At 37.7% G+C, this 27,200-nt stretch overlaps 1 protein-coding gene across 2 annotated transcripts in view; it reads right to left on the bottom strand.

Annotated features, from left to right (window-relative positions):
* Nucleotides 1–27,200, bottom strand: part of EXOC6B (exocyst complex component 6B) — a 661,839-nt gene that overhangs the window by 154,533 nt on the left and 480,106 nt on the right. For both annotated transcript variants that reach the window (XM_043468197.1, XM_043468198.1), the window contains exon 20: nucleotides 14,035–14,108. In XM_043468197.1, the coding sequence (XP_043324132.1) occupies nucleotides 14,035–14,108 (74 nt within the window). The remainder of the gene's footprint in view (nucleotides 1–14,034; nucleotides 14,109–27,200) is intronic.

The raw sequence follows: 27,200 nt of genomic DNA, 5'->3' as shown, positions 1-27,200 counted from the left end.
TTCAAAGTGTGGTGCCAGAGAAGACTCTTGAGGGTCCCTTGGACTGCAAGGAGATCCAACCAGTCCATCCTAAAGAAAATCAGTCCTGAATATTCATTGGAAGGACTGATGTTGAAGCTGAAACTCCAATACTTTGGCCACCTGATGGGAAGAGCTGACTCACTGGAAAAGACCCTGATGCTGGGAAGGATTGAGGGCAGGAGAAGGGGGTGACAGAGGTTGGATGGCATTACTGACTCAATGGACATGGGTTTGAGCAAACTCCAAGAGATGGTGAAGGACAGGGAAGTCTGGCGTGTTGTAGTCCATGGGGTCATAAAGAGTCAGAGACAACTTAGTGACTAAACAACAACAACAACAAAATTCATATATTTTTTATAATAAAAGCTCTAAGCAAATTAATAATTGAAAGAAAATTCCTCAACTGATGAGAAGCATAAAAAAACTTACACCTATCATTACATTTAATGATGTGAGATCAAATATTCTCCCACTTAAGATCAGGAATAAGCAAGGATATCTGCTCTCAGCACTTCTACATAAGATTGTCCTAGAGGTCCTGGTGCAACTAGTCAAGTCAGAAGGCATCTGCTGGAAAGGCAGAAGTAAAACTGTCTTTATTCACAGATGCCATAATTGTCTACCTAGAAAATCCCAAAGATGCATAAAGTACTATTAGATATAATAAATGAGTTTAAAAATTTTTATATTTAAGATCAACATACAAAAACCAATTGGGGTTCTATATACCAGCAATGAACAATTAAAAATTGACATAAAATCAACAGCATTTAAAATGAACATGAAGTACTTTGATTTATTCTAGCAAAGTATGTGCACATTGTCTGAAAAACTACAAAGCACTGATAAAAGAAATCAAAGACATAAACACATGGAGAGACAGGCTATGTCAATATTGTCTGACTCAATATTGTCAGACTGTCAGTTTTCTCCAAAGTGACCTATGAATTTGGTAAAATCCTAGTCAAAATTCCACCAAGCTTTTTTTCAGTAGGAATCGACAAAATGATTCTCGAATATCTATGTAAAGGACCTAGAGTAAATAAACAATTTTGAAAAAGAAAAAATACACCACATGTGTGTGTGGTGTAATGTGGAGGACATACCACATTACCTAATTTCAAGACAATATAAAAGCAAGACCAAGACAGAGTAAAATAGTAGAGTAAAACAACGGATACACAGATCAACAGAACAAAGTACAGAATCCAGAAATAGAACAGTACATCTATGGTCAACTGATTTTTGATAAAGGTTTCAAGGCAAATCGATAAAAAAGTATGGTCTTTTTAACAAATGGTACTAGAAAACTGTATATTCTATATAAAAATATGAACCTTGACCATACTTTACATTATATTGAAAAATTAACTCAGAAAGTGTCAACAGAGATGCAAATGTAAAAAACCAACCAAACAAACAAACAAAAAAAAACCCCAACTGTATATAACAGTCCTAGAGAGAAAACAGGAGATAATTTTTGCGTCTTTGGGCTAGGTAAAAATTTCTTAACAAAGAACTCCATGTTCTACATTATGCATGAGCCATAAAAGAAAAAATTGATGTCACTGTGAACTATATTTTACTAAGGTAAAAATCTCAAACTTGTGAAGAAATACTGTTAAGAAAATTAAAAGCTACAGACCAGGGGAAAAAGTTGCCAAACATATCTAATAATGAATTGCTAATAAGAATATGTAAAAATCTTTTACAACTCAATAATAACTATTTTTAAAACTGGATGAAAGATTTGAACAAATATTTCACAAAAGAAGAAACACAGATGTCAAATAAGCACACAAAATAATGTTCAGCATCAACAGTCATTACATGAATGCAAATAAAAACCACAAGATACACTATATATACATTATTAGAATGTTAAAAATGAAAAGAAAATTGACACTATCAAATGTTAGCAAGGGTGCAGAGCAACTGTCACTCTCAAATATTTTTGGTGAAAATGTAAAATGGTAAAGCAACTTTGAAAACAGTTCGATGGTTCCTTATAAAGTTAAACATATACTTACCATATGACTCAGTAATCCCACTCCTAAGCACTCCAGAGAAATGAAAACACATGTCCATATAAAAACTTTACAAATATCTTTATTGTGGGCTTCTTTCATAATATTCCCCAAACTGGAAACAATCCAAATATCCACCAACTGGTGAATGAGTAAATAAATAATCCCCATTACAGAATAGTAGTCTGTAAAAAAATGAAGAAACTACTAATATATGTAACAATATGAATGAATCTCAAAAGCATCATGCTAAGTGAAAGACATCAAAATGAAAAGTATGGGTCCATTTATATGTATTGTTCCTTTTAAATGGCAAAACTGTAGCATCAGAGATCAAAACAATCATTGCCAGAAGCTGAGAGTTAGAAAGAGGAGACTCATTACAAAGAGGTATAAAGGAATTTTTTGAGTAATGGCAAAATTCTGTATCTTGATTTTGGTGGTAGTTACACAATTGCATGACTTTGTAAAAATTTATAGACCTGAATATCTAAGAAGGATGAATTTTTACTTCATGTTAATTATGCCTCAACAAACCAACAAACAAATAAAAGACTGTCACACCAAGTGTTGAAGAGAATGTGGAACAACCACAACGCTCATTCACTGCTGACAGGTATGGAAAATGGTATAACCACTTTGGGAAATAGTCTGATATTAAAAAAATAAAGTCAAACATATACTCCAATAATTCCTCTCTGAGTATTACCCAAGGGAAATAAAAGCATGTATCTATGCAAGCACTCGTATATGAATGTTCATCAGCCTTATTCACAATAGTGCAAAATTGGAAACAAAATGTTCATAAGAGGTGAAAAACCAAATAAAGTACAATATACCCATATAAAGAATATCATTCTTCAATAATAAGGAATGAACTATTGATAAATCTACTCCATGGATGAATCTCAAACATTATGCTGTATGAAATTCCATTTCTGGAATTTTACATAAATTCTAGAATTGGATGTATCAGTAGTTTACTCTTTTTATTGATGAGAGAGATTTCTTTAATATAGGGCATAGCATAATTTATTCACCTGTTATATTTATGAAATAATCTACTGGAAACATTTCTTAGTCTATAAAAATGAAGATTTTATAGCTTATAAGATTAAAAATGCTGTTGTAAGCACTAAATAAGATAATTGTAATTACATCACAATATTTGGTAAGTGTATAATCAAAGATAGTTGGAAACTACATCTTAGCGAGGTCAAATAATTTGCCAATATCACAGTTAGAAACCCAGGTCTTCTTGATTCCAAATTTCTTAACCATTATGCTGTCTTAACAGCCACTATAAGGTTACCGTAATTTGTAGGTACAAGAATTTTCTTTTCCTGACATTTAAGGAATTGAAACAAAGGGAGACACTAGAATTTTAACAGGCCAAAAAAGAGTTTTCTTTCTCCATACTTCAGAGGTTTGGAAAACTGCTTATACAGCAATTAGAATAGACTCTAAAAGCTCTAAAAAGCTCTCTGCTAACCTATGGGAACAGATCCCAAATCTTGGATTGATTTGGGTCTTGCCTATATAACTAGTCAAGAGCCTGGTTTTCTTTTCCACTGGATATTCTCAGCAAAGGTTACAGTGTAAAATACCAAAAGGGAACATCAGAAGCTATACTAGGAAAGTGAGCTGTCCTTTGACACCAGTACTATTCAGAAGGGCTTCATGCCCAAATTTAATATTTCATATATAATAATCCCTTAATCACATCTTAAAATGCCTTATCATTTCTCTCTCTCCCCATTCTCAATGGGTTATTTTGCTCCTGAAATCAACAGAGACCAAAATAAGAAATAATCCTGGCTAATCAAGGAGGGACTACTTTACGAGGTGAGCATCCCATTGATATAGCTGTGTGATTGTGTGTGAAACTCTTCTGCAGCTCCCTGCTTGCTGACAGGTGTCCTACAGAAGGCTCCTTCCTGTACGGCTGCCTGAGTCAGCTGTTCCTGACTGTCCGTCTGCCTCAGCGCACTCACTCCGGCCTGCTTCCCGCTGTAGTTGTTTCTTTCACTTGGTTCCTGTTCCATCTTTGTTTGCTTCATTGAACTTGACACTTGAGACAGCCCTTTGGGTTCCCTATCTTTAGTGATGTCTGGTTCCCCTTTCATAGTTCATTCTACTTCATTCTTTACCAAATCCTGGTTTCTGAACTTGCCTAATAGAGGGTTTTAACCTTCAGATCATGTTCTGGATGTTCTTTTTGTTCCTTGTTCGCCATGGGCCTATGCTTGTAATGGTGGCTCCCAGAGAGCTAATTCTCTTATAGTTATGGGGGCTTCTTTCTTGGCAAAATGAAATATGCCCCAATTCTCCAAGTCTAGCCCCCTGCTGTCACTCTCTGCTGCCCTCCAGCGGCTACCAATAGGATACATTTTTCGACCCCATGGACTGCAGCCCACCAGCTCTTCTGTCCATGAGATTTTACAGGCAAGGATACTGGAGTGGGTTGCCATTTCCTTCTCCAGGGGATCTTCCAGACCCAGGGATCGAACCTGGATCTCCTGCACTATAGGCAGATTCTTTACCGACTGAACTACAAGGGAAGCCCTGATAAAAATTAGCTCCAAGAAATGGCAACCCACTCCAGTATTCCTGCCTGGGAAATTTCATGGACAGCAGAGACTGGTGGCTACAGTCCACGGGGTCACAAAGAGTAGGACACAACATAGCAACTGAGCACGCATGCACTGGCTCTACTGCCCTTTGGCCCGAGTATCCTCTAACAGGACGCTAGACAGTGTCGTCAACGCAGCTGAGCCTTGTGTTCGGAGCTCATCAGGCTTCAGCTCAGCCAGTGCTACCCACAGCAGCCTCTGATTCCACTGCTACTCCCAGGGAAATTCACTGGTGATGACTTTCCTGTCCTTTCTCTTGAAGATGTTATTATCTAAGAAATTCACAAATTCCAGGTTTACGCATACGCATATCCATACTGTGTTGGAGGTAAGGGAGAAATCTCCTGAGTTTCTGAGGCTTGGCTTGCTGGGAAAGGAGAGAGTGGTGCAGTGTCTCAGGTCAGCCTAGTAGCTAGTCTCACAGACTGCCTAGGTCTTTTATGATTTAGCATGAGGATTACAAATGTTGTCTATGAGCCAACGCAGAATTAGAATATGCTACACTTATTTGCTCATCACATAAGAGTTGAAAGGGAATAAAACTAGCCTCTGAACTGACATATTTCACTATGGGGCTATCTGGAGTGATGCTGGCACCATGCCCATATTAAAAGTTACAGAGATTTTACTGGACCAAAGGAGTAGGAGGATTGTCACAGACTATAGACTCACACTTCCAGAAAGGCTATTCTATACTCGGGTAGAACCTCTAGCTGGCAGATCTCTCTGCCTCCAGTTTAAAGTAGGAAGCAGTGGACAACTCTGTTGACCAGCTTTAGATTAGATGAGCCATCTAACCCAGGACTGTACCAATATGAGGTGCCAGTAACAATGGAAAATGTTAGCCCGGGCAGCTTGTAAGTCAAAGGCCAAATCCAATGTATTATTTGTGGGAAAATACATCAAAAGCCTGGTGTTTTATCTCCTGCTACCCAAAAGATTGTCCACAACCCCACTAACTGAAGGTTCTTCATCCATTGCTTATTTCTATGTATCTGCCATTAACATCCTGTTATTAAAGATTCAGCATTTCCAACACATACACTATCTACAGGAGGAGGCTCTTAAAGAACTAAGAGGCCTCTCCACCAAGCACAACTATGCAAAGAGTTTCTGTTGCCTACATTTTTGCTAAGTGGATATGCCTCCTCTCAGAGGAAAAGCAAAGCCCCTGGCAAATACACAGTGGAGCTTATTAACCCTTCCATCTTCCCTTCGAGTATCCCAACTACTCTCTACTTCAAAAAAATCATTGTAGAGTCTCCCTCTTCTGAGACTACCATGGTCTCAATGCGGTGAGAATCAACCAGTAATATTTGTTCCCTCCCCTCTGACTCCTGACCTCCTGAAATGACTCCATGAGACTTTAAGAAATTAGACCTCTGAATTGCTAAAATGATCTCCATAGAGAGAGGCTAATAAATAGAAAACGGTCTTCCTAACATGCTATAATGTCATTTGGCTCATTAAATATCTGGGTCTTTTCCTAGCTCTTAAGTGATTCCTTATACAATTTTCTATTACCAAAGAGTTGTACTCTACTTGGATATTATTTCATAAAACCCTGGTCTAGAAAAAATGGGTTCTGTGTTAAATCAGAAATGAGCCCAAAGACAGAATTTCTGAGCTCACCTCCTCCCCAGTTAAGAGGCTGGCCTAGGTGACACAAAGTCTCAGCAGTTCTAGAATAAATTCTCTAACCAACCAAAAACATTCAGTAAATCCCAGAATGTATGACATATTACTGGCAATTCCTTCTGTAAATCTTCCATGACAGGTCTAGTTAATACTGTTCTGAGCAAGGTAAGGAGATATATCTGGTGTGCAAAAGCTGTAGCCACACTGCAGTAGCTGTATTCACCTGTGCCCCATCCATGTGTATGCTGACCTAGCGTTGACTTATCTGAGGTCAAAAGTCTAGCTCAGTAGAGTCTATTCTTGGAAATGTTCCCATTTTTATTTATTTTTTTTAAAACAGAACCAGACCCAAAAGGGCTTCCCTGGTGGCTCAGTAAAGAATCTGCCTGCAATGCGGGAGACCTGTGTTCAATCCCTGGGTTGGGAAGATCCCCTGGAGAAGGGAATGGCTAACCACTTCAGTATTCTGGCCTGGAGAATTCCAGGGACTGTATAGTCCAACAAGGGGTTGCAAAGAGTTGGACATGACTGAGCGACTTTCACTTACTTACACTTAGAGACCCAAAAGTGTTAAGCTTTCTCCTACTTCGGAATAGGAATTATTTGCTGTCAGAACCTTCTTTAAGGTTAGAGGTATCACTGTGAAGGTTATGAGCACCTGTCAAAACAACATGGGTGAAAGAATTTTGTCAATACAATTAGAAAAACCTGCCTTCAAAAACCAAAGGCCTACTTTTGAGGTATTTCAAGTTAACCATCTTATTTGTGCCAGGCTGCCAACCGTACCTAAATACTCTTTTGTGAAAGCCTGCTTATCAATATGCAGCAGACTTCACTTTGTCCTGGGGATATTTACAGAAAATTCTGCAGCTGTCCCTAAAACTGACCAGTATAGCATCAATACCAAAAATAGATTATCTAGACAAAATGGCATTCTCTCAAAGCACCAGGGTCACATGAAGAGAGATTTTGGGAAGGGCAGAACATTAAAAAGGCCTATTTTACAAGCATGGGCAAACTGTATCAGAATGGAAGCTCCACAAGGGCAGGGACCATATTTTATTCATTATCCTATACCCCCTACACCACTATAGCCACTATACCACTATATCTGCTGTAACAGTGTTAGGCATAGTGGTGAATGAACGAATGAATGAACGCTTTCTGACTAGAGGGCCTATATTAACATTTAAATGCTTGCCATACTTATGTCAAGACATGACTATAGCTGCAGGAACTTCTAGTAGCTCTGTATCAGCAGAGATTTGTGAAGGTGTTCCAATATATTATTAATACTACAACCTCTTCTAATCAGCAAATGCCTTTGGGATATGATAACCCTGGATTTCATTTCTGAAATGACATCTACCTACATTGTTGTTCAGTCACTCAGGTGTGTCCAACTCTTTGGGACCCCCATGGACTGCAGCAAGCCAGGCTTCCCTGTCCTTCACTATCTCCCTGAGTTTGCTCAAACTCATGTCCATTAAGTTGATGATGCCATCCAACCATCTCATCCTCTGCTGTCCCCTTCTCCTCCAGCCCTCAATCTTCCCCAGCACCAGGGTCTTTACCAATGAATCAGCTCTTCACATCTGGTGGCCAAAGTACTGGAGTGTCGGCTGCAGCATCAGTCCTTCCAATGAATATTCAGGGTTGATTTCCTTTAGGATTTACTAAATTTAGGATACACTGCTTTGATCTCCCTACTGTCCAAGGGATAGGTTACATGCGCTATCATTGGTTGTGCAGATAATCTTTTCCCAGATAATTCAACTAATGGCTCAAACCACTCCTTTCAACCCCACCATTCGCATCACTTATGGAGGTGACATCTTCCAATTTCATGGGTTATCAAACTGTTTGATTAATAACTCTGGTGCAGATGACTCCCAGTTTTATAGGTCATTATTAAATACCCACAAACTATTTCAATTGAGCACCTGGAGAGTATTTCTACTGACGACATTACTGATCCACACACTTCAGTACTAGAGGGTTAATACACCATGGTCTCTACTTTCCTCCACCAAGAATATCCTTTCATAAAAACTTTCCCCTACTATCTACACCCACACCTCCCTTCTTTACCATCACTCACCGACAACTGCTCAGTAAACACATGGTAAAACTACAGGCTACCACCCCTCCCTATTAAGTAGTACATGTGGGAGATGGCTTTCTCCCAGTTTAATACTGGAAGAAATGATCAGTGACGAAGACTGATCCTTGAGGCTTTTCATGCTTCCCCGCTAGCCTAGCCTCCTATGTAATCATCTAGTTAGGGGTTGTTTAGTCTGGTTATGGTGAAATAATATAAAATAAATTCTATTAAGTATCATTTTGATACATGCTATATTAGACAAAAGCACTTTTTTGATATAAATGGATATTCTACTGAGGCTAAAATATAAGTGATTATTAAGCAAAGTTAGGATTTTTTTTCCATAAGAGACAATAGCAGTCAAGCAAAGGGGACATATTACTCTTAATGGGAATACTGTTCATTAAACTTGGGGGTAGGCCAAATAAGACAGAAAGCAAATTAATAAAAAGACAAAATTTTATTGAACAGGATCAAGATAGGAGGGGAAATAAAAGGGGCAGTCCTACAAAGTAAGATTCTTGAGTGGTTCTCAGGTTTCCCTACCTGATGTTGGCTAACTTATTGATTTTGCCTATATCTCTCTAATAGGTATAATACCAGAATTTGTTCAATATCTCCAAAGAAATTTAGAATTATTTCTCTTAGGTCCTATAGTTGTTTTTAAGGCATGGTAAGTGCCTGCAATGGAAATGCACTGTGTTTACTTTAGACAGAAGGTTCAGAAATTGGAGAATAACTGGCCTAGAGGGAATGTCACCAACTCAATCTAAAAAAAGCCACAGATATCTTGGGATGGCATCGCTGTTTAAGAATCATTGCCAACAAGCTCCATTCAGAAGATCTGATGCAATGTCACAACCTAATTCATTCAGCTTTATAAAACTTAAATATATTGGAAGTAAATAACTGTTGATGCCAAAGAACAGAAAATAATGTGACGTTGCTAAAGAACACATTCAAGCCTTTCCCTATTGGTCAGACATGGAAGGTGAACAGCTAAAAATTAAATAAATAATGTAATAATTATCAGGGGAAATTAAGACTCTCATAATGAATGGAATAACAGAAATGTGAAATGTTTCAAGGTAGCTTGTAATAAACAGCATTTGATGAGGAGTTATGGAACATAAAAAAAGAGGTCCAAGAAGAAGCTGAAAAGTAAAAGCAAAGAATAAAGAAGAGGAATTAAGAAAATGGTATTTAAAGAGATGAGCTTAATACGAAAGGCAGAAAGACAGTTAGATCCTGGTTAACAACAAACACACAGATGCATACATACACATGCACACAAACATGCACACAGATTTTCAAAAAAATACTTAAGTCCAGCTATTCTTGATGTAACTCTCCACCTTTTCCATGAAAAATTTTATACTGCTCAGGCCTACAAAGACCTCTCTACTTCATGGCCTTTTTTTGTACTTAGAGATTCAATCTTGCTCCTGATTTGCATTGTTTATTTTGCATCATTATATAAAAGTCATATTCCAACTAGACTGTAAGTCGGAATCTATTTCCCTATTCCTTGAATTTGGGCTGGCCCTGTCTGTGACCAGCTCTAGCCAACAGAATGCTGAAGAAGTGATATTTCAAGTGTAGACCTCAAGAGGTTTTCACGTTTCCTCTTGCTTTCCCGGAAGCCTGCCAGGATGCCATGTGGACAAGCCTGGCTTGGTCTGTTGGTTAGAGAGAAATCACAAGGAGCAGAGAAGAGTCGGCTTAGGTAAGGTATCCTGGATCAGGCAGTCTGCAGCCACTCTAGTAGCTCATCTCAAAGTCTGATGAGCTCAGCTGAACCTATCTAGTCTGTAGAAACATGAGCTAAATAAATGATTCCTGTTTTAAGCCAATATGTTGTGGGGTGATATGTCATGCAGCATAAGCTGTTGAAATAACTGAAACATACACAATGGTTTTAGCCTTCAAATGAAATACTTACACATAGTGTGCCTTATATTAGAATCAAGTATTTGCTGTTCACCTCTTTGCTATTAGAATGTATTATATCCACTGTGTATTCCCACAACACCTAAGTTGTAATTTGTTCATAGTAGGCACTCAGAGTTTGATAGACTGAAATGAAAATCAACTAAAGTTCAAATTCTGGTGTTCTTCGACATTATTTACTTAAAGTTTAACAATGGAAGAAAATACCAACCACAGTACTGTCTGAGAATCAGATAACTACTGAGGATCTACTAGTGGCCTTGTGTTGCTACTCTCAATTATGAACCATTAAGGGACAGCAACTTTTATTACCTAGAATATAAATGCTACTTCAAGACAGTTAATAAGTGAGCCCTTACGCTGACCTTCTCAATATTTAGGATTAATCCAAATTTTGGATTTTAATAGAAATAGCACACATTTGATACATGGATGTGAAATTGTACTGCAATCCTACTTTCATGAGCTTGGGAATACAGAAAATATAAAGTGTAAAAGGAGAAGATTTTGATTTGTACTAATTCCCACTAACAGGTGGTTTTCTACACCCAGAAACCTGACAAATGACGTATGTATGTAAATATGCTTTAATTCTGAAGTGCTTTACAAATGTAAAAGATCATGAAATCCTGTGTATTCAGAATGTCATTTCACTTTTTTCCTTAAGAAGTAGAAAAATCAGAGTAGACAGAATGGCTCAGAAAGGATAAATAGTTCTGCTATCCACATTTAATTTGCTTCCTAATAAAATTCTATGGCTTTCAAATGACACTCGGCTATTATAGTGTGTACAGAGATGATTTCATCAAATATTCTATGTTTTGAATATTTTCAAAATTATCATTCAGTTGATAGTGTGAAACACTCTAAAGCAAAAGGACATGAAAAGCATGATCAGCATGAATATATTCAAAAACCAGTGAGCAAAATAAACTCAATGACAGTAAAAGAACATCCTTGCTGCACTGAATGGGCACAAATCACCCTTTTCCATGGGTGCATACATGTATCCTATTTATGCTTTAACTTTAACTTCTTCCTTTAACTTCAGCCATTTCTGATCAATACTGTTATCTTTGACTTAAAAGGAACATAATGGTTAAATCAAGCGGTAAGGTGGATAACTGAGTCAAGACATTAAAGGTTTAGACAGGCTAAATAAATAATTAAATGACTAATTATTAAATAACAATTTAATGATTAAAATCTGGTTTGTTAATAAAATGTCTTAAAAGGAAAACACAGTCCAAAAAGAGTGAAACCTTCAGCTATGGTATATAAAATCAACCACATAAGAACTAGATATAGAACGGGTAACAATGTCATGTATGAAAAAGATTCAGTTTCTAGCAGATGGAAGCTCCATAAATCAGGATACATTTACATGATTTTTAAGATCAGCACCCAGCGTAGCCCCCAATTTCTGTAACTCTATTTTAGGATTCCAAAGAGTACAGGCAAAAGGACATATATTAAAGGACACCTAATCATGTCTTATTTGAAAACATAGTTCCAGGCTTTCTATTTATAATCTGAACATCTCTTATACTTCATAAGCTGCTCCCTTTAAAAACAATGCTCACTTTAATTAATTTATGAGAACGACTAAGATGGACTACAAAGAGATATGCATTTTCAGCATGGGATGGGGAAAGATCATTTTTGTCACCCTGATTTAACTTACCTAAGGCCTGCTAGTAATGAGCTAGGGAAGTTTTTCATATGATCTAAGAATTTAAGCTGCCTTAATAGAGACAGACATAAATAGAAATTAAGTGATAGATTCAATAGGAAGAGGCATACTCTTTCCTGACTCAGTGAGTTTTAGAGTTTTTTCTACTACTAAAAATTTCATGCAAGGAACTCTGAGAACAAAAATGTAATAGAAAAGAGGAACTTAAGCATAAACAACAGTGTTCACTGAGAACTCACAAGTATTTCAGCACTCATCCCGGCTCAGATCCACCTTATTTTGGCTGTGCTTTCTAACTTACTCCTTTAGTTAACATTTTCTGTGAACACTAGCTACTTTCCATAGGGACCAAAACCACAAACTTGAGAGAATGACCACACTTCCTTTTCATGAACAGCGAGAAGAGAAAATTTTTTCCTTGGATGTGTTTTTCCAATGAAATTCAATTTCTGCTTTCCAAGAAAAGCCAACTGGCTCAGAAGTCTCTGAGAAGAAACAGTGAGGGGATACTCAAACAGATACCATACCACAAAACTCCAAAGCAAAATCCCAATCTTTCAGCCTTAACATCAAGTCAAAGGGTTAAAACCTGAACACCTCAGTTGACTTGCTGAATCCACAGGTGGAAGATCTAAAGGGTGGAAAGAGATACTCAGCTCCATTTGGGACCATGCTGAGAAAGCCTTTATGTTTAGGAGAACCCCCACCTCAACTCCTAAATACTAAGTTGACACACGTTTCTGGGACGCGGCCTGAATCCTCAAACTTTGGCGGGTCTATAGAGACACAATTTTCTATTTTCTGCTTAACAGGGCTTTCCAGAATTGTCATCAGATGACAGATTACACCACCCATCCACAAGGATTCAGGGGTAGCTCAGGCCATCCATTATGGGTTAAAAGCTGTTCTAGCATGAATCAAGTCACAGTGGTAAGGAGACTACCAATACAAGGGGTCCTACAGCTTTAAGAAATACCCTGGGCATCTAAAAGTTCTCAGAATGCAAACTTTGTCAGCTCTGAAAACAAGAGGCACTGCATCATTATGGCAGGAGAAACAAAGCCAGCACCCTTTTAAAAACAGACAAAAAAAAAAGATTGTTTTAATAGGAGAGAAGCATCAGTCATTGATTCTTACTTCATTCACACTTTCTATCAACCCCATCCATCTTCAGAGTGAAGAGATGACAGAGCCCAGTTAACTCTCTCCCTCTTTCGGCCCCCACCCATACTGCTCCTCTGTACCAAATCCACCAAGACCCACCAACCCGCCCTTTTCAATCTGCAAGCAACAGCTCTATAGAATGACTCTGTCTGATGGGCTTGCAAACCTCAGGTATACCTAAGTACCAGCTTTCATCACACTACTTTAGGAGGATTACCTGTCAGGTTATCATGACTGGTCAGGGCCTTTAGAAATCATCTAAAATGACCACTCAGTCACTCAAGGCTGACCACATTCTACGAAGGTGGGGATGAGAAGACTTAAGGGAACAGAAAAAAAAAGTCAACAAACCAAACCAACAATCCAGAATGTAAAATATTTCATTTTCATTAACTGTTACTGCCCTCATTATCTGCAAACAAAGGTTCTCTAAGCAGGCCGTCTCTGCATCGGTGCACCTCCTTAGCATCAGTTTGCCGAGTTATCTTTTCTGCTGTGTCTGCAAAAGCCAACTACAGCACAATGGGTCACATCACTTGAGGGTCACTTGAGTCCTGCTATATTCTGGGGCCCTCCTTCCACCTCCTCCCTTTCCTTCCATCCACAAAACCTTTAACTCCACCATAGCTAAGGATCCCAGATAGCTAAATAAAAGAGGTGGCCTCAAACACAGGGAAAAGCCCTTAGGTCTCCAGTGTGAATCGCCAATGCCAACGCCCCTCCCCTCTCCTTTTCCTTAAGACCTGATGGTCTTCAGTCACACATCTTAAAAGAAAAACAAAAAACAAAAACACAAAGACTTACTTGTCTCAAGTCGATGAAGGCCAACTGCAGCGTGTCCTCCTGGAACCCAGGCACCGGGCCGGATCTGGCAAACTCTGTGGGAAAGAAAAGAGGATAAAAAGCGCCTTTAACTAACCATGGACAGGGAGATTGGCAGACGGATGACAGGGAAGACAAGAGAGGCTGGGGGAGAGGAGGACCAAGCTTCTAAGGAGTCATGTCTCTCTCCCTTCAGCTTCTTTGTCTGCCCTTCAAAATTCGTGTCATCAAAACACCATTAATTCCAGCATCCTGACAGCAAGGAAACTGTACTAATTCGACCTGAAATTTATTCCCATGAGCCGCGCTGGGCTTCAGAGTATTTGTTTTGTGAATGGACAAACAACTTGCAAAGGAGGAGGGAGTGGGGGAGAGAAAAAAGTTTTTCCTCTCAACACAATAAAATCTTCAGCTGTGAAACTCTTTTCAGTTCCGAAAGCTATTTATATTTTAGATCGCTGAAGGAATTTTCTAATTTCACGCCTGTCACCTCATTCCCCAAGCATTTATCAAAAAATATTCCCTGCCACATCATTAATTATTCCCTCACTGATTATTTGCATTATCTCATGAGTGCATTATTGCCAACCCACACACAGACACACAAACACACACACCGGCAGCAGAGGCTGCCAATCCAGTGCTTGGCTCTTCAGTAAAAGAGTATTGCAGATATGAGAAGACCCATCTAAACAAATATCACTGCAAAAACTTAGGGGGTATTTGTATATGTCCATCCTCCTAGGGTATTCTTTGCTCTTGACTTTTACTTCTATTCCACTCTCAAAAATTATTTTTCTCTTCCTCTACTCCAATTGAGTCTTAGGTCAAAGAGACACATGAATGCTATTTGCAGTTTACAGTAGCGCCTTGGGTCCATGCTTAGTTTATGACTCTGGCTTCTACATCATTAAGAAGAAGGTAACTGCACAGGACTACAGGGAAATAGACTAGTTAACAGTTAAGAATGTCAAGTTTTATTGTCCCTAAGCCCTGCTTATTACAAAACCGAAAGGTCTTGTTTAAGCCCCTATATACAGACAAAACACAGAGAAAATTCAAAAGCTGTACAGTTACTATCCCTTGAATTCTGTGAAGTCAAACAAAGCAAGATAAACATTTAACATCAATCTACTATTTACCTCAAAAACAATTCAAATATCTGCTCAAAACAAATATGAAAAGGGATGTTTTCCTTTTGATTTTATTTTTCTCCAGGAATGAATTTAAGAAATTACAGGAAGTTGGTATCATATTTTCTTTTGAAATTAAATAAAATCTACCAAGATATTTGCATATATGTCTGGAAAATTCCTCCAAACAACCGTAGCTGGATAGCTTCAAGTGATGATTTATGAACAATGATAGGTATTCCTGTTCTTTAAAAATATTTTTCATATAGGAAATGTCTAATGGGTTTTCATAAATTCCTTGCCCTACTTTAAGAAATAATGTTAACAAGTTAAGTTGAAGGGAATATAAAAACATTACATGAAATAAAACTTAAACCAATTTATTAAACTAATTATATAGAGTACAAATGTGAAATAAAAAAAAACCTTCTTATCCTGGAGTTTTCACAAAATAGTCTTATTTTAGAGATTTAAAAAAAAATAACTCAAATGGAAGGGGATAAACTATATAGAATGATAGCACACTAAGTTTCTATTTACTTTGGAAAGAAAATTTATATCCATTTATAAATTAATTCCATCATATGTATAGCCCAAATAATTAAAGTTTTAAAAGGGTAAAGTTCTAAAGCTGTATAAATACATCATGAAAGCCATGTTAATAAAAGCTTAAATAATCCATCCTTCATATCTTACAATAGCAATCATCTGTGATACCCTTGCATACAACAGCTGCTCAATCACACGTATAACCTCCTCATATTATGCTCCTATTGAGAGCAGCTCTTTGAGTCAGAGCCACAGTCACTCTTTTTGACAACCTTGATGGTCAGACAGTCAGCTTAAATAAGCTTCCTATGTCTGACGATTTCATCCAAGGTTGGCAGATTATCACTGTTGCTCCCATATGACATACGCCTTATGCTGCATCATTTGAAGGACTGGAGTCTCTTCTGTCAGTAGGAACCCCACAAGCCAAGATGCAGCAACTGTCAAGGTGTTCTGCTGAACCACACGTGTTCAGTTCAACAGGACTGCCCTGTGATACATGGGTTGAATGCTTGAGAAGTGGCCACACATTCTTGAATCTCGTTATTGGGCATGCTCCCTGGGGCTGACATGATGCTGATAAAACCACTCAGGTATCTGGATCTGATACATATTTAGTCAGTCACACTTTATAGATGTCATTTTATGACACAGTGAATTTTCCAGGTTCCCAGAGGACACAGTGGCCTTTTAGATTTGATTTTAATTTTATAAATCAGAGAATGACAACTGCATCAGGTGCAACAAAGTGAAGAGATTAATTTTATTGCATATCTTATAGAAATATTAAATACTATATATTCAACTTCACATTTATATTTTCTCATTATTTTATGAATGTAATTTTTATCCTCTCAGGTAGACAGTAAAATTCTTAGGGGTAAGGACCATATCACAGAACATAGCAAAGTGTTCAAAATAGTAGATGTCCAACAAATACCTATACTTTACAGAAATAACAAGATCAACTAATTACACATATTCTTTACTGCCAGTGAAACTCTTTGGACTGCAATAGTAAGGTGTCCTTAACATGAGTATCAATAAGTAGACTTTAGGACTATATGAGCTTCCTAAAATTAGGTGCACAATGATTGAGGGGATGGGCTCTGGGGTTTTAAAAATCAGAGTTTGAGTTCCACTTACTAGCTCTATGGATATGTACAAACTACTTAATCTCCTAAAAGGTTCAATATCTTTATCTCAAAAATGAGGGTGGCAGTGTATTCCTTATACTGCTGCTGTGAGGGTTAAATGAAATAACATGTAAAGCAACTGGCAGAGTGCCTGGCATAACATAATTGATTGTCATTATAATTAGTTTTTTGTGGGAATATTCGCTTCCCTGTGAAGAAGGTGGGTATCTTTTACTGAATTCTCAGAGGGTGGGTGACCAAACAAATGTAAAGAAACACTGTTTTATATCCAGGACAAAACATTAGAAGAAAATTCAGCTACCATTCAGTTGTAAGTTAGTGGGTTGGTACTGAAATTTATAGGCAAATATTTAAGTGATTCACTTAAAGAAGGCTGATATGACTAATTACTAGTGTATTAGCCACAGCACAGGAATTTTCACTCGTATTATTTTAGAAAATCAATAAATATATTAAGCAGATCTCCTATAATTTTGTGATTCAATATTTCCTTTAAAACATGATTGTTCCTGTAGAGTCAATTTTTTACATATTATGAAAAATGTTAATAGCATAAGAAAGTGTGAATACTTTTAAATTAAAATTTGTATTTATCTTCAACTATGTAAAGTACAATAACAGTAAAACACACGACAGTAAGCATTCACTTCATAATGGTAACTGAGGCTGTTAAAGAGAGGAAGATTACAAGGGATTTTATTCTCTTCTACATTTTATAAACATTAAAAATGAGTACAGACCACTTTTATAATCAGAGAAAAGGAAACAGAAGAACACATACATCCCCAATTATTCAGTGCTACTTTCTCTAGCACCAAGAGCTATAACCTGTTCAAGATTTAGCATTACAGGCAACTGGGATTGATTTGCACACCCATATTCTCAGAGGCTGCTTAATAGAGAGGAGAACAACTACACATGGGAGGGGTACAAGAAGCCCCCAGTCCATTGAAACATATAAAACTGGCTTCATGAACACACAGAAGCTTTCCTTTAGAATCACGAATGAAAAGGAGTATATGTCTGTACTAGTGGCCAAGTAGAACCAACAGGCAGTGAAGAAGCCTCTTTCTGGACTTGTCTCTGCATTCCAAGATCTGTAGTAGGTTTTCAGTCTCTAAGAGGTTTAAGCCAGTGCCAGAGTTCCCCAAGGCTGGAGTTCTGCAGAGTGGCACCAGCCTCACAAGAATATCAAGGTGCTTGTTCCACTTTATAGAGAACCAAATCCTACCTTTGACTATCTTATGTTATCTGGGGACTGAGTCAAGGTTCCCGTGAGGCTGGCAAGAAAGCTTCCTCTTGAAAAACTCGTTTAGGTTATTGGAGCTTCTGGCCAGTACCAAGCCATCCTTTTGAGAGCTTGGCTCACCCAGTTCCTTTTCACTGCCCTTAATCATAGTACGGTCTCTCAAGCATTGAAACTGCTATCAGAGCCTGACTCTCAAAGCTAATTTGCAAATACGAAAAAATTTTAATGAAATAAATATTTCATTTAAAAAATTAAAGGGAGGTATACAAAATTATAGGAAAGAAGTCATACCGTTAAGTGAAGGTATAAACAGAAAAGAAAATCACACACAAAAAACCTTTCACTTTTACTTAACAAATTTCCAACATTTTTTCACATTCTCATAATACACACTTAAATTTATGAGGTGTGACAATATTTTTAAATCAATATTAATTTGTCAAAATTATCCAACAGGTTTACAGTTCCAATAACCTTCATATTTTACTGAAATAAAAATTACCAAAGTAGAAAATAGAGGAATTCAACTAATTTCAAAATGCTTTCTAGACTTCTTAAAGGCTTTTCTTAAAATGAACTACCACTTAGAGAGGGGAGGAAAAAAATGTTTAAATAAACTTTAAAATTACTTGGTACATTCACATTTCACTGAGGAAAACAAAATATACATTTGAAAAAGAGCACAGAACCCTAATTTAAAAAACAAGCATAGAACCCTAATTAGAAAAAATGGGAGAGTCACAGTTAGAAGAGGCTTTGAGGAGTCAAAATGACTGCCTTATAGCCAGAGAGCAGTATTGTAGTTTTTCAGAGTTCAAGGCCTTGAAAGAGTACAGAAAAGTGAATTAAACTCGGAACGGTTAAACCTTAAGTGACTATAGGTGAAGTTGGCTGGTGGGGACCTGAAAAAGCTTGACTTATGTGTCTCCTTTTTTCCCCTTCTCTTGCTTGAAGGGTTCCCAGGTTACAGCACTTCTAAGTTTTAACACCAGTATGGATAAAAAAAAAAGTTGTCTGCCATTTCAGTAAACAAGAATGTTGCCTGCCATTCTGGTAAAAACCACGTGCTGTCCACCATCAAGCCATCAACCATTGCAGCTACCCTAGACAGTATGCCCTGAACGGATTTCAGGATGGAGAAAAACAGGATGCTGGCCCAAGATAGTTAAAGATACATATCAAAGGAATAAATTCTATGAGTCAGACTTTTGCATCTTTCCATCTGTAGACAAGAACCAAAATTATTAATTTGAGATGTCTGCCTTCTGTGATTAGCTGTAATCTATTGATGTTAGACTCTATGTTTTCTTTTTCTTCAGCAAAAATTCCTACATATTCAGGCTCCTTCCTTAGCTTTTTGGAACAGTTTTATCTGAGAGGTGTCTCCCAGGCTTTAGTTCTCAGTAGTCAAAGCTATGGTTTTTCCAGTAGTTGTGTATAGATGTGAGAGTTGGATCATAAAGAAAGCTGAGTGCTGAAGAATTGATGCTTTCAAACTGTGGAGCTAGATAGGATTCTTGAGAGTCCCTTGGACTGCAAGGAGATCAAACCAGTCAATCCTAAAGGAATCAACCCTGAATATTCATTGGCAGGACTGATGCTGAAGCTGAAGCTCCAATATTTTGGCCACCTGATGTGAAGGCCTGAGTCACTGGAAAAGACCCTGATGCTGGGAAACATTGAAGGCAAAAGGAGAAGGAGGTGACAGCGGATGAGAGGGTTAGATAGCATCACCAACTCAATGGACATGAGTTTGGACAGACTCCAAGAAGAGAGGGGCAGGGAAGCCTGGTGTGCTGCAATCCATGGGGTTGCAAAGAGTCAGACACAACTTAGCGACTGAACAACAACAAGGTCACCAAATAAAACATAGTTCCACCCACCAAAAAAAGGCTGCTTTAGTCTGTAATCTGTATATTCAGACAGGACATTTGAGAACTTATCAAAAGCAAGTTGTGGGAAACAGAATATAAAAGAAATTCTTCTGAATCTTTGCAAATTGTTCATAAAACAAGAATAATTTTCAAAGGAAGATGAGCAAGGTAAAATTTATTTCAAAAAATCACAACTAGTACAATATCCAGGAAGTAGGTAAAATAACAATTCTTAGAGGAGAACCTAATTTGTTCAAATAAGAGAAAACTGAAAAGGCAGAGGGCAAAATTTTAACCAGAAATTCTTGGTTAGCATAATATACTATTGCTTTCAGTTTAGTTCCAAGTTAGACAGTGGACAAGATAGCATCACCAGCCTCGACTGAACAGATTAGGGTTTTGTTTTTGGCCAAAATGTCCGGTGAGAAAGGAAAATCAGTATTCTGGAGCTCAAACTATGTTGGGTACTTGTTTATATCTTGAGATCAGGTCAGGTCACATGCAGTTTTTATGGGATTAAAACAAATAAGAGCTGCTGTTGCCGTATTAATGTAACGGTTTCCTGGTATCTGGGTCCCTGGGGCAACAGATAAGGAGTGTGCTAGACTATGAAGTGTAGCTCTGGGGAAGTCAAAGCCTTCTTGCATCACTTCTCCGTGGTTCCACAAAGCTAATTACAGAGAAGAGTTGATGGACTCCACAGGGACTCCACTCAAGGCCCTGATGGTCAGAGAAAGGTAGGCCAGAACATGAGGAAGTAAGTACAAAGGAGAGAGCTATCAAGGAGGGGAGGAAAAAGGTAGGGGGTGGGGGTAGGAGTGGGGAGGGGAAAGTTCCTTGAAGATTCAGCAGACTATACTTGTATAAGTGTGTTTGTATGAACATGTAATCATAAAACAAGTCACCTTTAATGACACAGAGTATAATCCTTTGATATAAATTTTTCTTTGCTTTCATATATTTTAAACTCACTAGACCTTCTGCCTTAAGAAGGGCAGAGTAAAGTACAATCTAATCTATTCTGAGTTTCTGTGTGAGAAATACAATTAAAACTGATAATAACAGAGTCTGATAGCAAACGCCAAAGCAGCACTCTAAATAGATTTATAAATTGTTTTCAAAGTTTAATTCTCCTAGCTCCTTTTGCTTTAAAAGACAATTGAAAACTAGGACAGATAAATATAGGTTTTTAATTAATAAGAGATTAATCCACTGTAAGAGAGAAAATGGCCACAAGCATGAAGGAACTTTCATGATGCTGCTGAGTAAATAAGCCAATCAGTTTCCATGTGTCTCTCCCTCATACTGTACCACTGAAAGGAAATGAGGGTTCAGATACTGGCAGAGACTGGTGTCAATGACAGAACACATTCCCCTGGAGACAGCTGTCTTATGTGGAATAAACCTAGCAAATTGGAGAAATTGATTTTTATGCCTTACTAACATCTATAACATAGAAGAAGAATCTGTAAACAGTTTAATGAAATTAATTGGCTGATTTCTAGCAAAGCAAACTAGAAAGTCATAATTTTATTCAAGATTTAAAAGAAGGAGGTGACATAAATTCCTACCATGTCATGGAGTCCAGATGCCACTGGGTGCTTTTATAGACATAAAGTGGTGTTCCTTGTTTAAGGAAATAGTATTCTAAATGGTGGATAAGAACACATTAGATGTATTCACCAAATTAAACAGAGTATCTTTTGCATTGCAGAGGAAGAAGGTTAAGGAAAGCCAAGACCCATAATAAGTGGCAGAACAATGTCATGCCACATGGCATTGGATGTTCCCTTAATATTTCCATAAATAATTGCCAAAAACATAGCACAAAATGTCCCAGGACTTGAGTTTACAACCAAGAATCCTAAAGCTGAAAGGAGCATTTGTAAGTGCTAAGGACTTTTACAGATGAAAAAATTAAAACCAAAAAAAGTAAGTTGGTGAACCAGTTAAAACCTAACCCCTCTATTATTTCAATATGCATCCCTGACCTATAATGTCTGAAAGCAAATATTTACTTTACATGTTCCTTTTATATATGTACATATATACATTTGTATATCTTTTTCATTTCAATAACAATGAAGTCATAAAAATATACAGGTCTGTGTAACACCACAATTTTCCTCTGAAGTTTTGCAATTTTGAAAAATAAAGGCTGATTACATAATAGATTTTTTTTAATACTATAGTGAAAAGAAGCCTCTGCCAATTAGGAAACAGCAGTGCTTCTGTGAATAATCTTAAAGAAAGCTGAGAACCTGCAATGAAAAGCGTGGGTTTCCTGAGAGATGAGAAAGACTGGTGTTCTAAAGTAGTAACTTTATATCCTTGATATTTTTACTGTGCTTTCAAGGACTTAATCTTATCCATGTGTTTGTTCAGCACTGATCATTCTGTTGTATGGACACAAGACAGAATTAAGTTTATCTGAAATTTTACATTGAGAAGGATTCTATAGGCACTTAACATAATGGTAATAAATTCTCCAGAAAAGCATTGTACAAATAGAAACAAGAGCTACATGTATAATTTTAGAAATTTTAGTAGATACACTTAAGAAAATAAAAATCAGTTAAAAATTAATAATAGCATATATTATTTTACTTAATATATATAAAATATTTTAATATCAACATAAAATTAGCATTTTAAAAATTATTCATGAGGTTTTTGTCAAAATCCAGGATGTGTTCTTCACTTAGAGTACAACTCATATTTGAGCTGTGTGTCAAATGCTCAAATAACCACTTGTGGCTGGTATCTATAGTTTTGGACAGCACAGCTTCAGATGATGTTGACTGTAAAGAATGAAAGCTAAAATGAAATGTGCAAAGAATGATTTCAGAATGACAAGGAAAGAGCACTCTCCAAATTCACAGCAATATGAATTGTTTCTATATTGACTATGAAATTAGGATCGAAACAAATGTTCCGGGTACTACACAATGGCTTCTCTTCAGCTCATATTTTAAAAATATGTCACCCTCTGAGGCAGCTATATACTTTGTATATTCTTCACTATGTCTATCAATAAATTTTTATAGTACCTCTCTATTGATTTTTATGCTAGTATTCTTTCCTTTCTTCTCTTCATCTCATTTTCTTTTCTTAATATCTAATTTACTAATTTTTTCAACTTATCCTACTGAAAGTAGTCTCAAATCATTTTGGAATGATTAAGGTATATTAAAAAAACTGACAGTTGAGCAGTGTATGTTTCCAGACAAAGCTCTTTGACTCTCAGGTTCCCCAGCAAGTGATGACAGTAACAATCCTGACTTATAACTGCAAAAGCGGATAATGTTTCTTTGGTATAAATTTCGTGGATAGTCTCACAATTTGCTAGGAAAACTGAGTCTTAGTCTACATTGATTGGTGTTCACAGAAAATGGATTTATCATTAGCTAAGGTAACTAGGATTCCAATATTTCTAGATTTTACTTATGTGACCTTGGGCTTATCATATAAGTTTTTAGTGCCAGATGTCTCCCCTGTAAAATGAAGGCAATAATATTTCACTTGCTTAAAGCTATGGGACTGAATCAAATATACTCTTGAGGCCTATTACATAACAAGGAATATACCTGGTCTTAGGTCCTAGCTCCTGACAAGGAGTTTTATATCCTCCAAAGGTCCTGAGCAACAGGAAAGCTCCTGAGCAATTCATAATTGAATCATTTTGATCATACCTAAGTTTATGCTGAGAAGTTGACTCCTGAGGGCCCTTAAGTAGTTTTAAGGGAGGGGCTGCACAAACCAGAATGACCAAGCCTGTGACGAGAGGGTTGACACGTTCAGCCCACCCTCAATCTCCAGAGAGGGGAAGGGATGGTGGTCGATTTCAATCATGTAGCAAGTTATTTATTCAATCATGCTTCAGGCTTCCCTGGTGGCTCAGATGGTAAAGAATCCATCTGCAATGTGGAGACTTGGGTTCCATTCCTGGCTTAGGAAGATCCCATGGAGAAGGGAACAGCTACCCACTCCAGTATTCTTGCCTGGATAATTCCATGGACATGAATTAATTAATTAATTGGCAGGCTACAGTCTATGGGGTCACAAAGAGCTGGACACAAATGAAGGATTCACTTCACTACATAATAAAACCCTCACATGAAAACTCTGTGCACTGAAGCTCAGTGGATCTTCCTGATTTGGTGAACATGCTGATGTGCTGGAAGGTTGACATGCCTGATTCCTTAAGGACAGGACATGGAAGTTCTGTTTTGCCAGCTTCCTCTCCAGGATCCTGTCCTGTATATCTCTTCCATTTGACCGTTCCTGAGTTACAGCCTTTATAATAAAACTGCAATCATAAGTACAGCATTTTTGGTGAGTTATGTGAGTTTCTGTAGTGAATTACTGAACTGAATGTACAGATGTGAGAGCTGGAACACAAAGAAAGCTGAGGGCCGAAGAACTGATGTTTTTGAATTGTGGTGCTGGAGAAGGAGATCAAACCAGTAAATCCTAAAGGAAATCAACCCTGAATATTCATTGGAAGGACTGATGCTAAAGTTGAAGCTCCAATACTTTGGCCACCTGATGTAAATAGTCAACTCACTGGAAAAGACCTTGATGCTGGGAAAGACTGAAGACAAAAAGAGAAGAGGACAGCAGAGGATGATATGGGTAGATAGCATCACTGACTCAATGGACATGAATTTGAGCAAACTCCAGGAGATAGTCAAGGACAGGGAAGGCTGACATGCTGCAGTCCATGGGATCCCAAAGCGTTAGACATGACTTAGCGACTGAACAACAACTGAACTGAAAGGGGATGTGGTGAGATCAGTACCTGTGAAAGTGAAAAATGAAAGTGAAGTCGCTCAGTTGTGTCCGACTCTTTGCAACCCCATGGACTGTAGCCTACCAGGCTACTACATCCATGAGATTTTCCAGGCAAGAGTACTGGAGTGGGTTGCCATTTCCTTCTCCAGGGGATCTTCCCAACCCAGGGATCGAACACAGGCCTCCCACACTGCTGGCAGACTCTTTACCATCTGAGCCACCAGGGAAGTCCCCAAAATCTGTAGTCAGCTAGAAAGAAGTGGGAGTGGCTTGACGACACCTGAGGCTTGTGGCTGACATCTCTATAGGGGCAGCCTTGTGGGACTGAACCCTTCCTTAATTTGTAGAATCTGTACTAACTCCAGGTAGTTAGTGTTAGAACTGGATTGAACTGCAGAACAACCAGTTGTTGCTGGGATTCCCTGGTGGCTCAGCTGGTAAAGAATCTGCCTGCAATGTGGGAGACCTGGGTTTGATCCCTGGGTTAGGAAGAGCCCCTGGAGAAGGGAATTGCTACCCACTCCAGTATTCTTGCCTGGAGAATTCCATGGACTGTGCAGGGTCGGACACAACTGAGTGACTTTCACTCACTCACTCGGTTGGTGTTGGAGAATTGCTGTTGGAACACGTTTCAATTCAGATCAAGCACAATACAAATTGATGTTGGGCCCATGTGAATATCTAGGTTATAGCCAGATATGTCCCAGCATAACAAATATGGAATTTACTGGAAACAGATACAATGAAATAATGATATGCTTTTTTTTTGCCTACATGGCCACTTCTTCAATAAATCAAAAAACTTAAAGATATTGCATTAAAGTGAGTGTTCATTACAAGAGATCATTTTTGACATGGCAAAATAAAATTTTTACAGATCTTTCTAAGAGAAAAATAACATTTTCTACATTTTCTAGCTTTGCTTCATATACTTGCTCAAGTATTAGTTAGGAATTCCACCTCCTCAAATGGAATTATAATGTTAAGTATTAAAACAATGATCTACCTCCACACTAACTGTTTGCATTAGATCAATATGAACATAAATACTGGTCTGCCATTACAGTTATACAGACTAATGAATTTATTTTCTGAGGTCAAGATCTACACTTAGGATCTATCTTACTAAAGAATATAAACATTGCCACTAAGAGCTCAGTTTGAGGTGTGTTTTCCCTTTTCTTTTTTTCCCCTAAAACAACCAACCAAGCAAACAAAAACAAAAGAAGGTGAAGAAGAGAATCTCTGTCAGTGAAACCTGAGACCTTAAGCTGGTGGTTGTAAGACCAAAGACTTGAAGGCAGACACAACAGGAACTCCAGAGGCAGTGTTAGGCGTTTTAACTTGGAGGCACTGGTAAGAGAGGGGGAGATCAGTGTTTTAAGAGAATTTAAGTCAGTTGGGAAAAAAAGGAAATGGAAGTAAGTGTTTCTTCAGGTACGCAAGCAACTTCTTTCCATGATAAGCTGGTGCTTTGAAAGGAATATCCTAACAACTAGGAAGTATAGGAGACAAATGAGCATCTCAAGTATTAAAAGCACTCCTGTCTTTAAAATGTTTAAAAGCCCTTGAAATGCTTTTCTACAGGAGTGTACAGAACCTCATTCTTTTCCCTGGTTAATTGTCTGGGCAGGAGCTGATGCTACACCTTGTTTCCATCCACTGACAGGCAGACAGCTGACAAAAAGATTCTGTGAGCCAGAGGGAATGGCAGGCCCTTAAGCCCGACTGCTGGGATTTGGTGAAAAACTGAGGAGACTTGAATTTCTTCAGAAAGGCACATCATCCAGGAAGAAAGAGCAGAGAAAGAAGAGAGAAAGATTACTAGGGAAATTTTACTGATACCAACAAAATAATGTAACAGCTATTTTTCTTTTATTCTTGGCTACATTATACAAAATATTTGCTGTTATTTACAATTAAACAGTCCCAATTATCAGGCTTAACGGAGGCAACGAAATAAACAACCTTTTCTCTCTTCTCTTTCAATGTCAATTTCTGAGAGTCTTTTACAAGCACTGATTCAATTTCTTTGTCTTCCATTCACTTCTCAACTCCTAGCAATCTGGTCTATCACCTACTTCCACTAAAAGTGCGCACTCTAAAATCTGCTTTGGCTCCAATAATAACAGTTATATTTCCACATTTCCTTCTGGATACCCCAGTTCATTTCACTTTATTTTCTAGTCAAATGAATTAGCTTTATTTCCCTATTATGCCATATTCTTTATTTCCTCCCAGAATTTACACAAATACTTGCCTTTGTCAGAACACCCTTCCCAATCTGCCTCATCCTATTTGAATGGTTAATTCCTAGCCATGTTGTCCAATGGGATATCCTAGTCCAAATCACTCACATATAACAAATGAGTAAAACGGTTTTGCAAGAGAT

This window comes from Cervus canadensis, chromosome 5 (assembly GCF_019320065.1).
Source record: "Cervus canadensis isolate Bull #8, Minnesota chromosome 5, ASM1932006v1, whole genome shotgun sequence".
NCBI classification, from domain to species: domain Eukaryota; kingdom Metazoa; phylum Chordata; class Mammalia; order Artiodactyla; family Cervidae; genus Cervus; species Cervus canadensis.
This window is presented reverse-complemented; position numbering and strand designations above follow the sequence as displayed.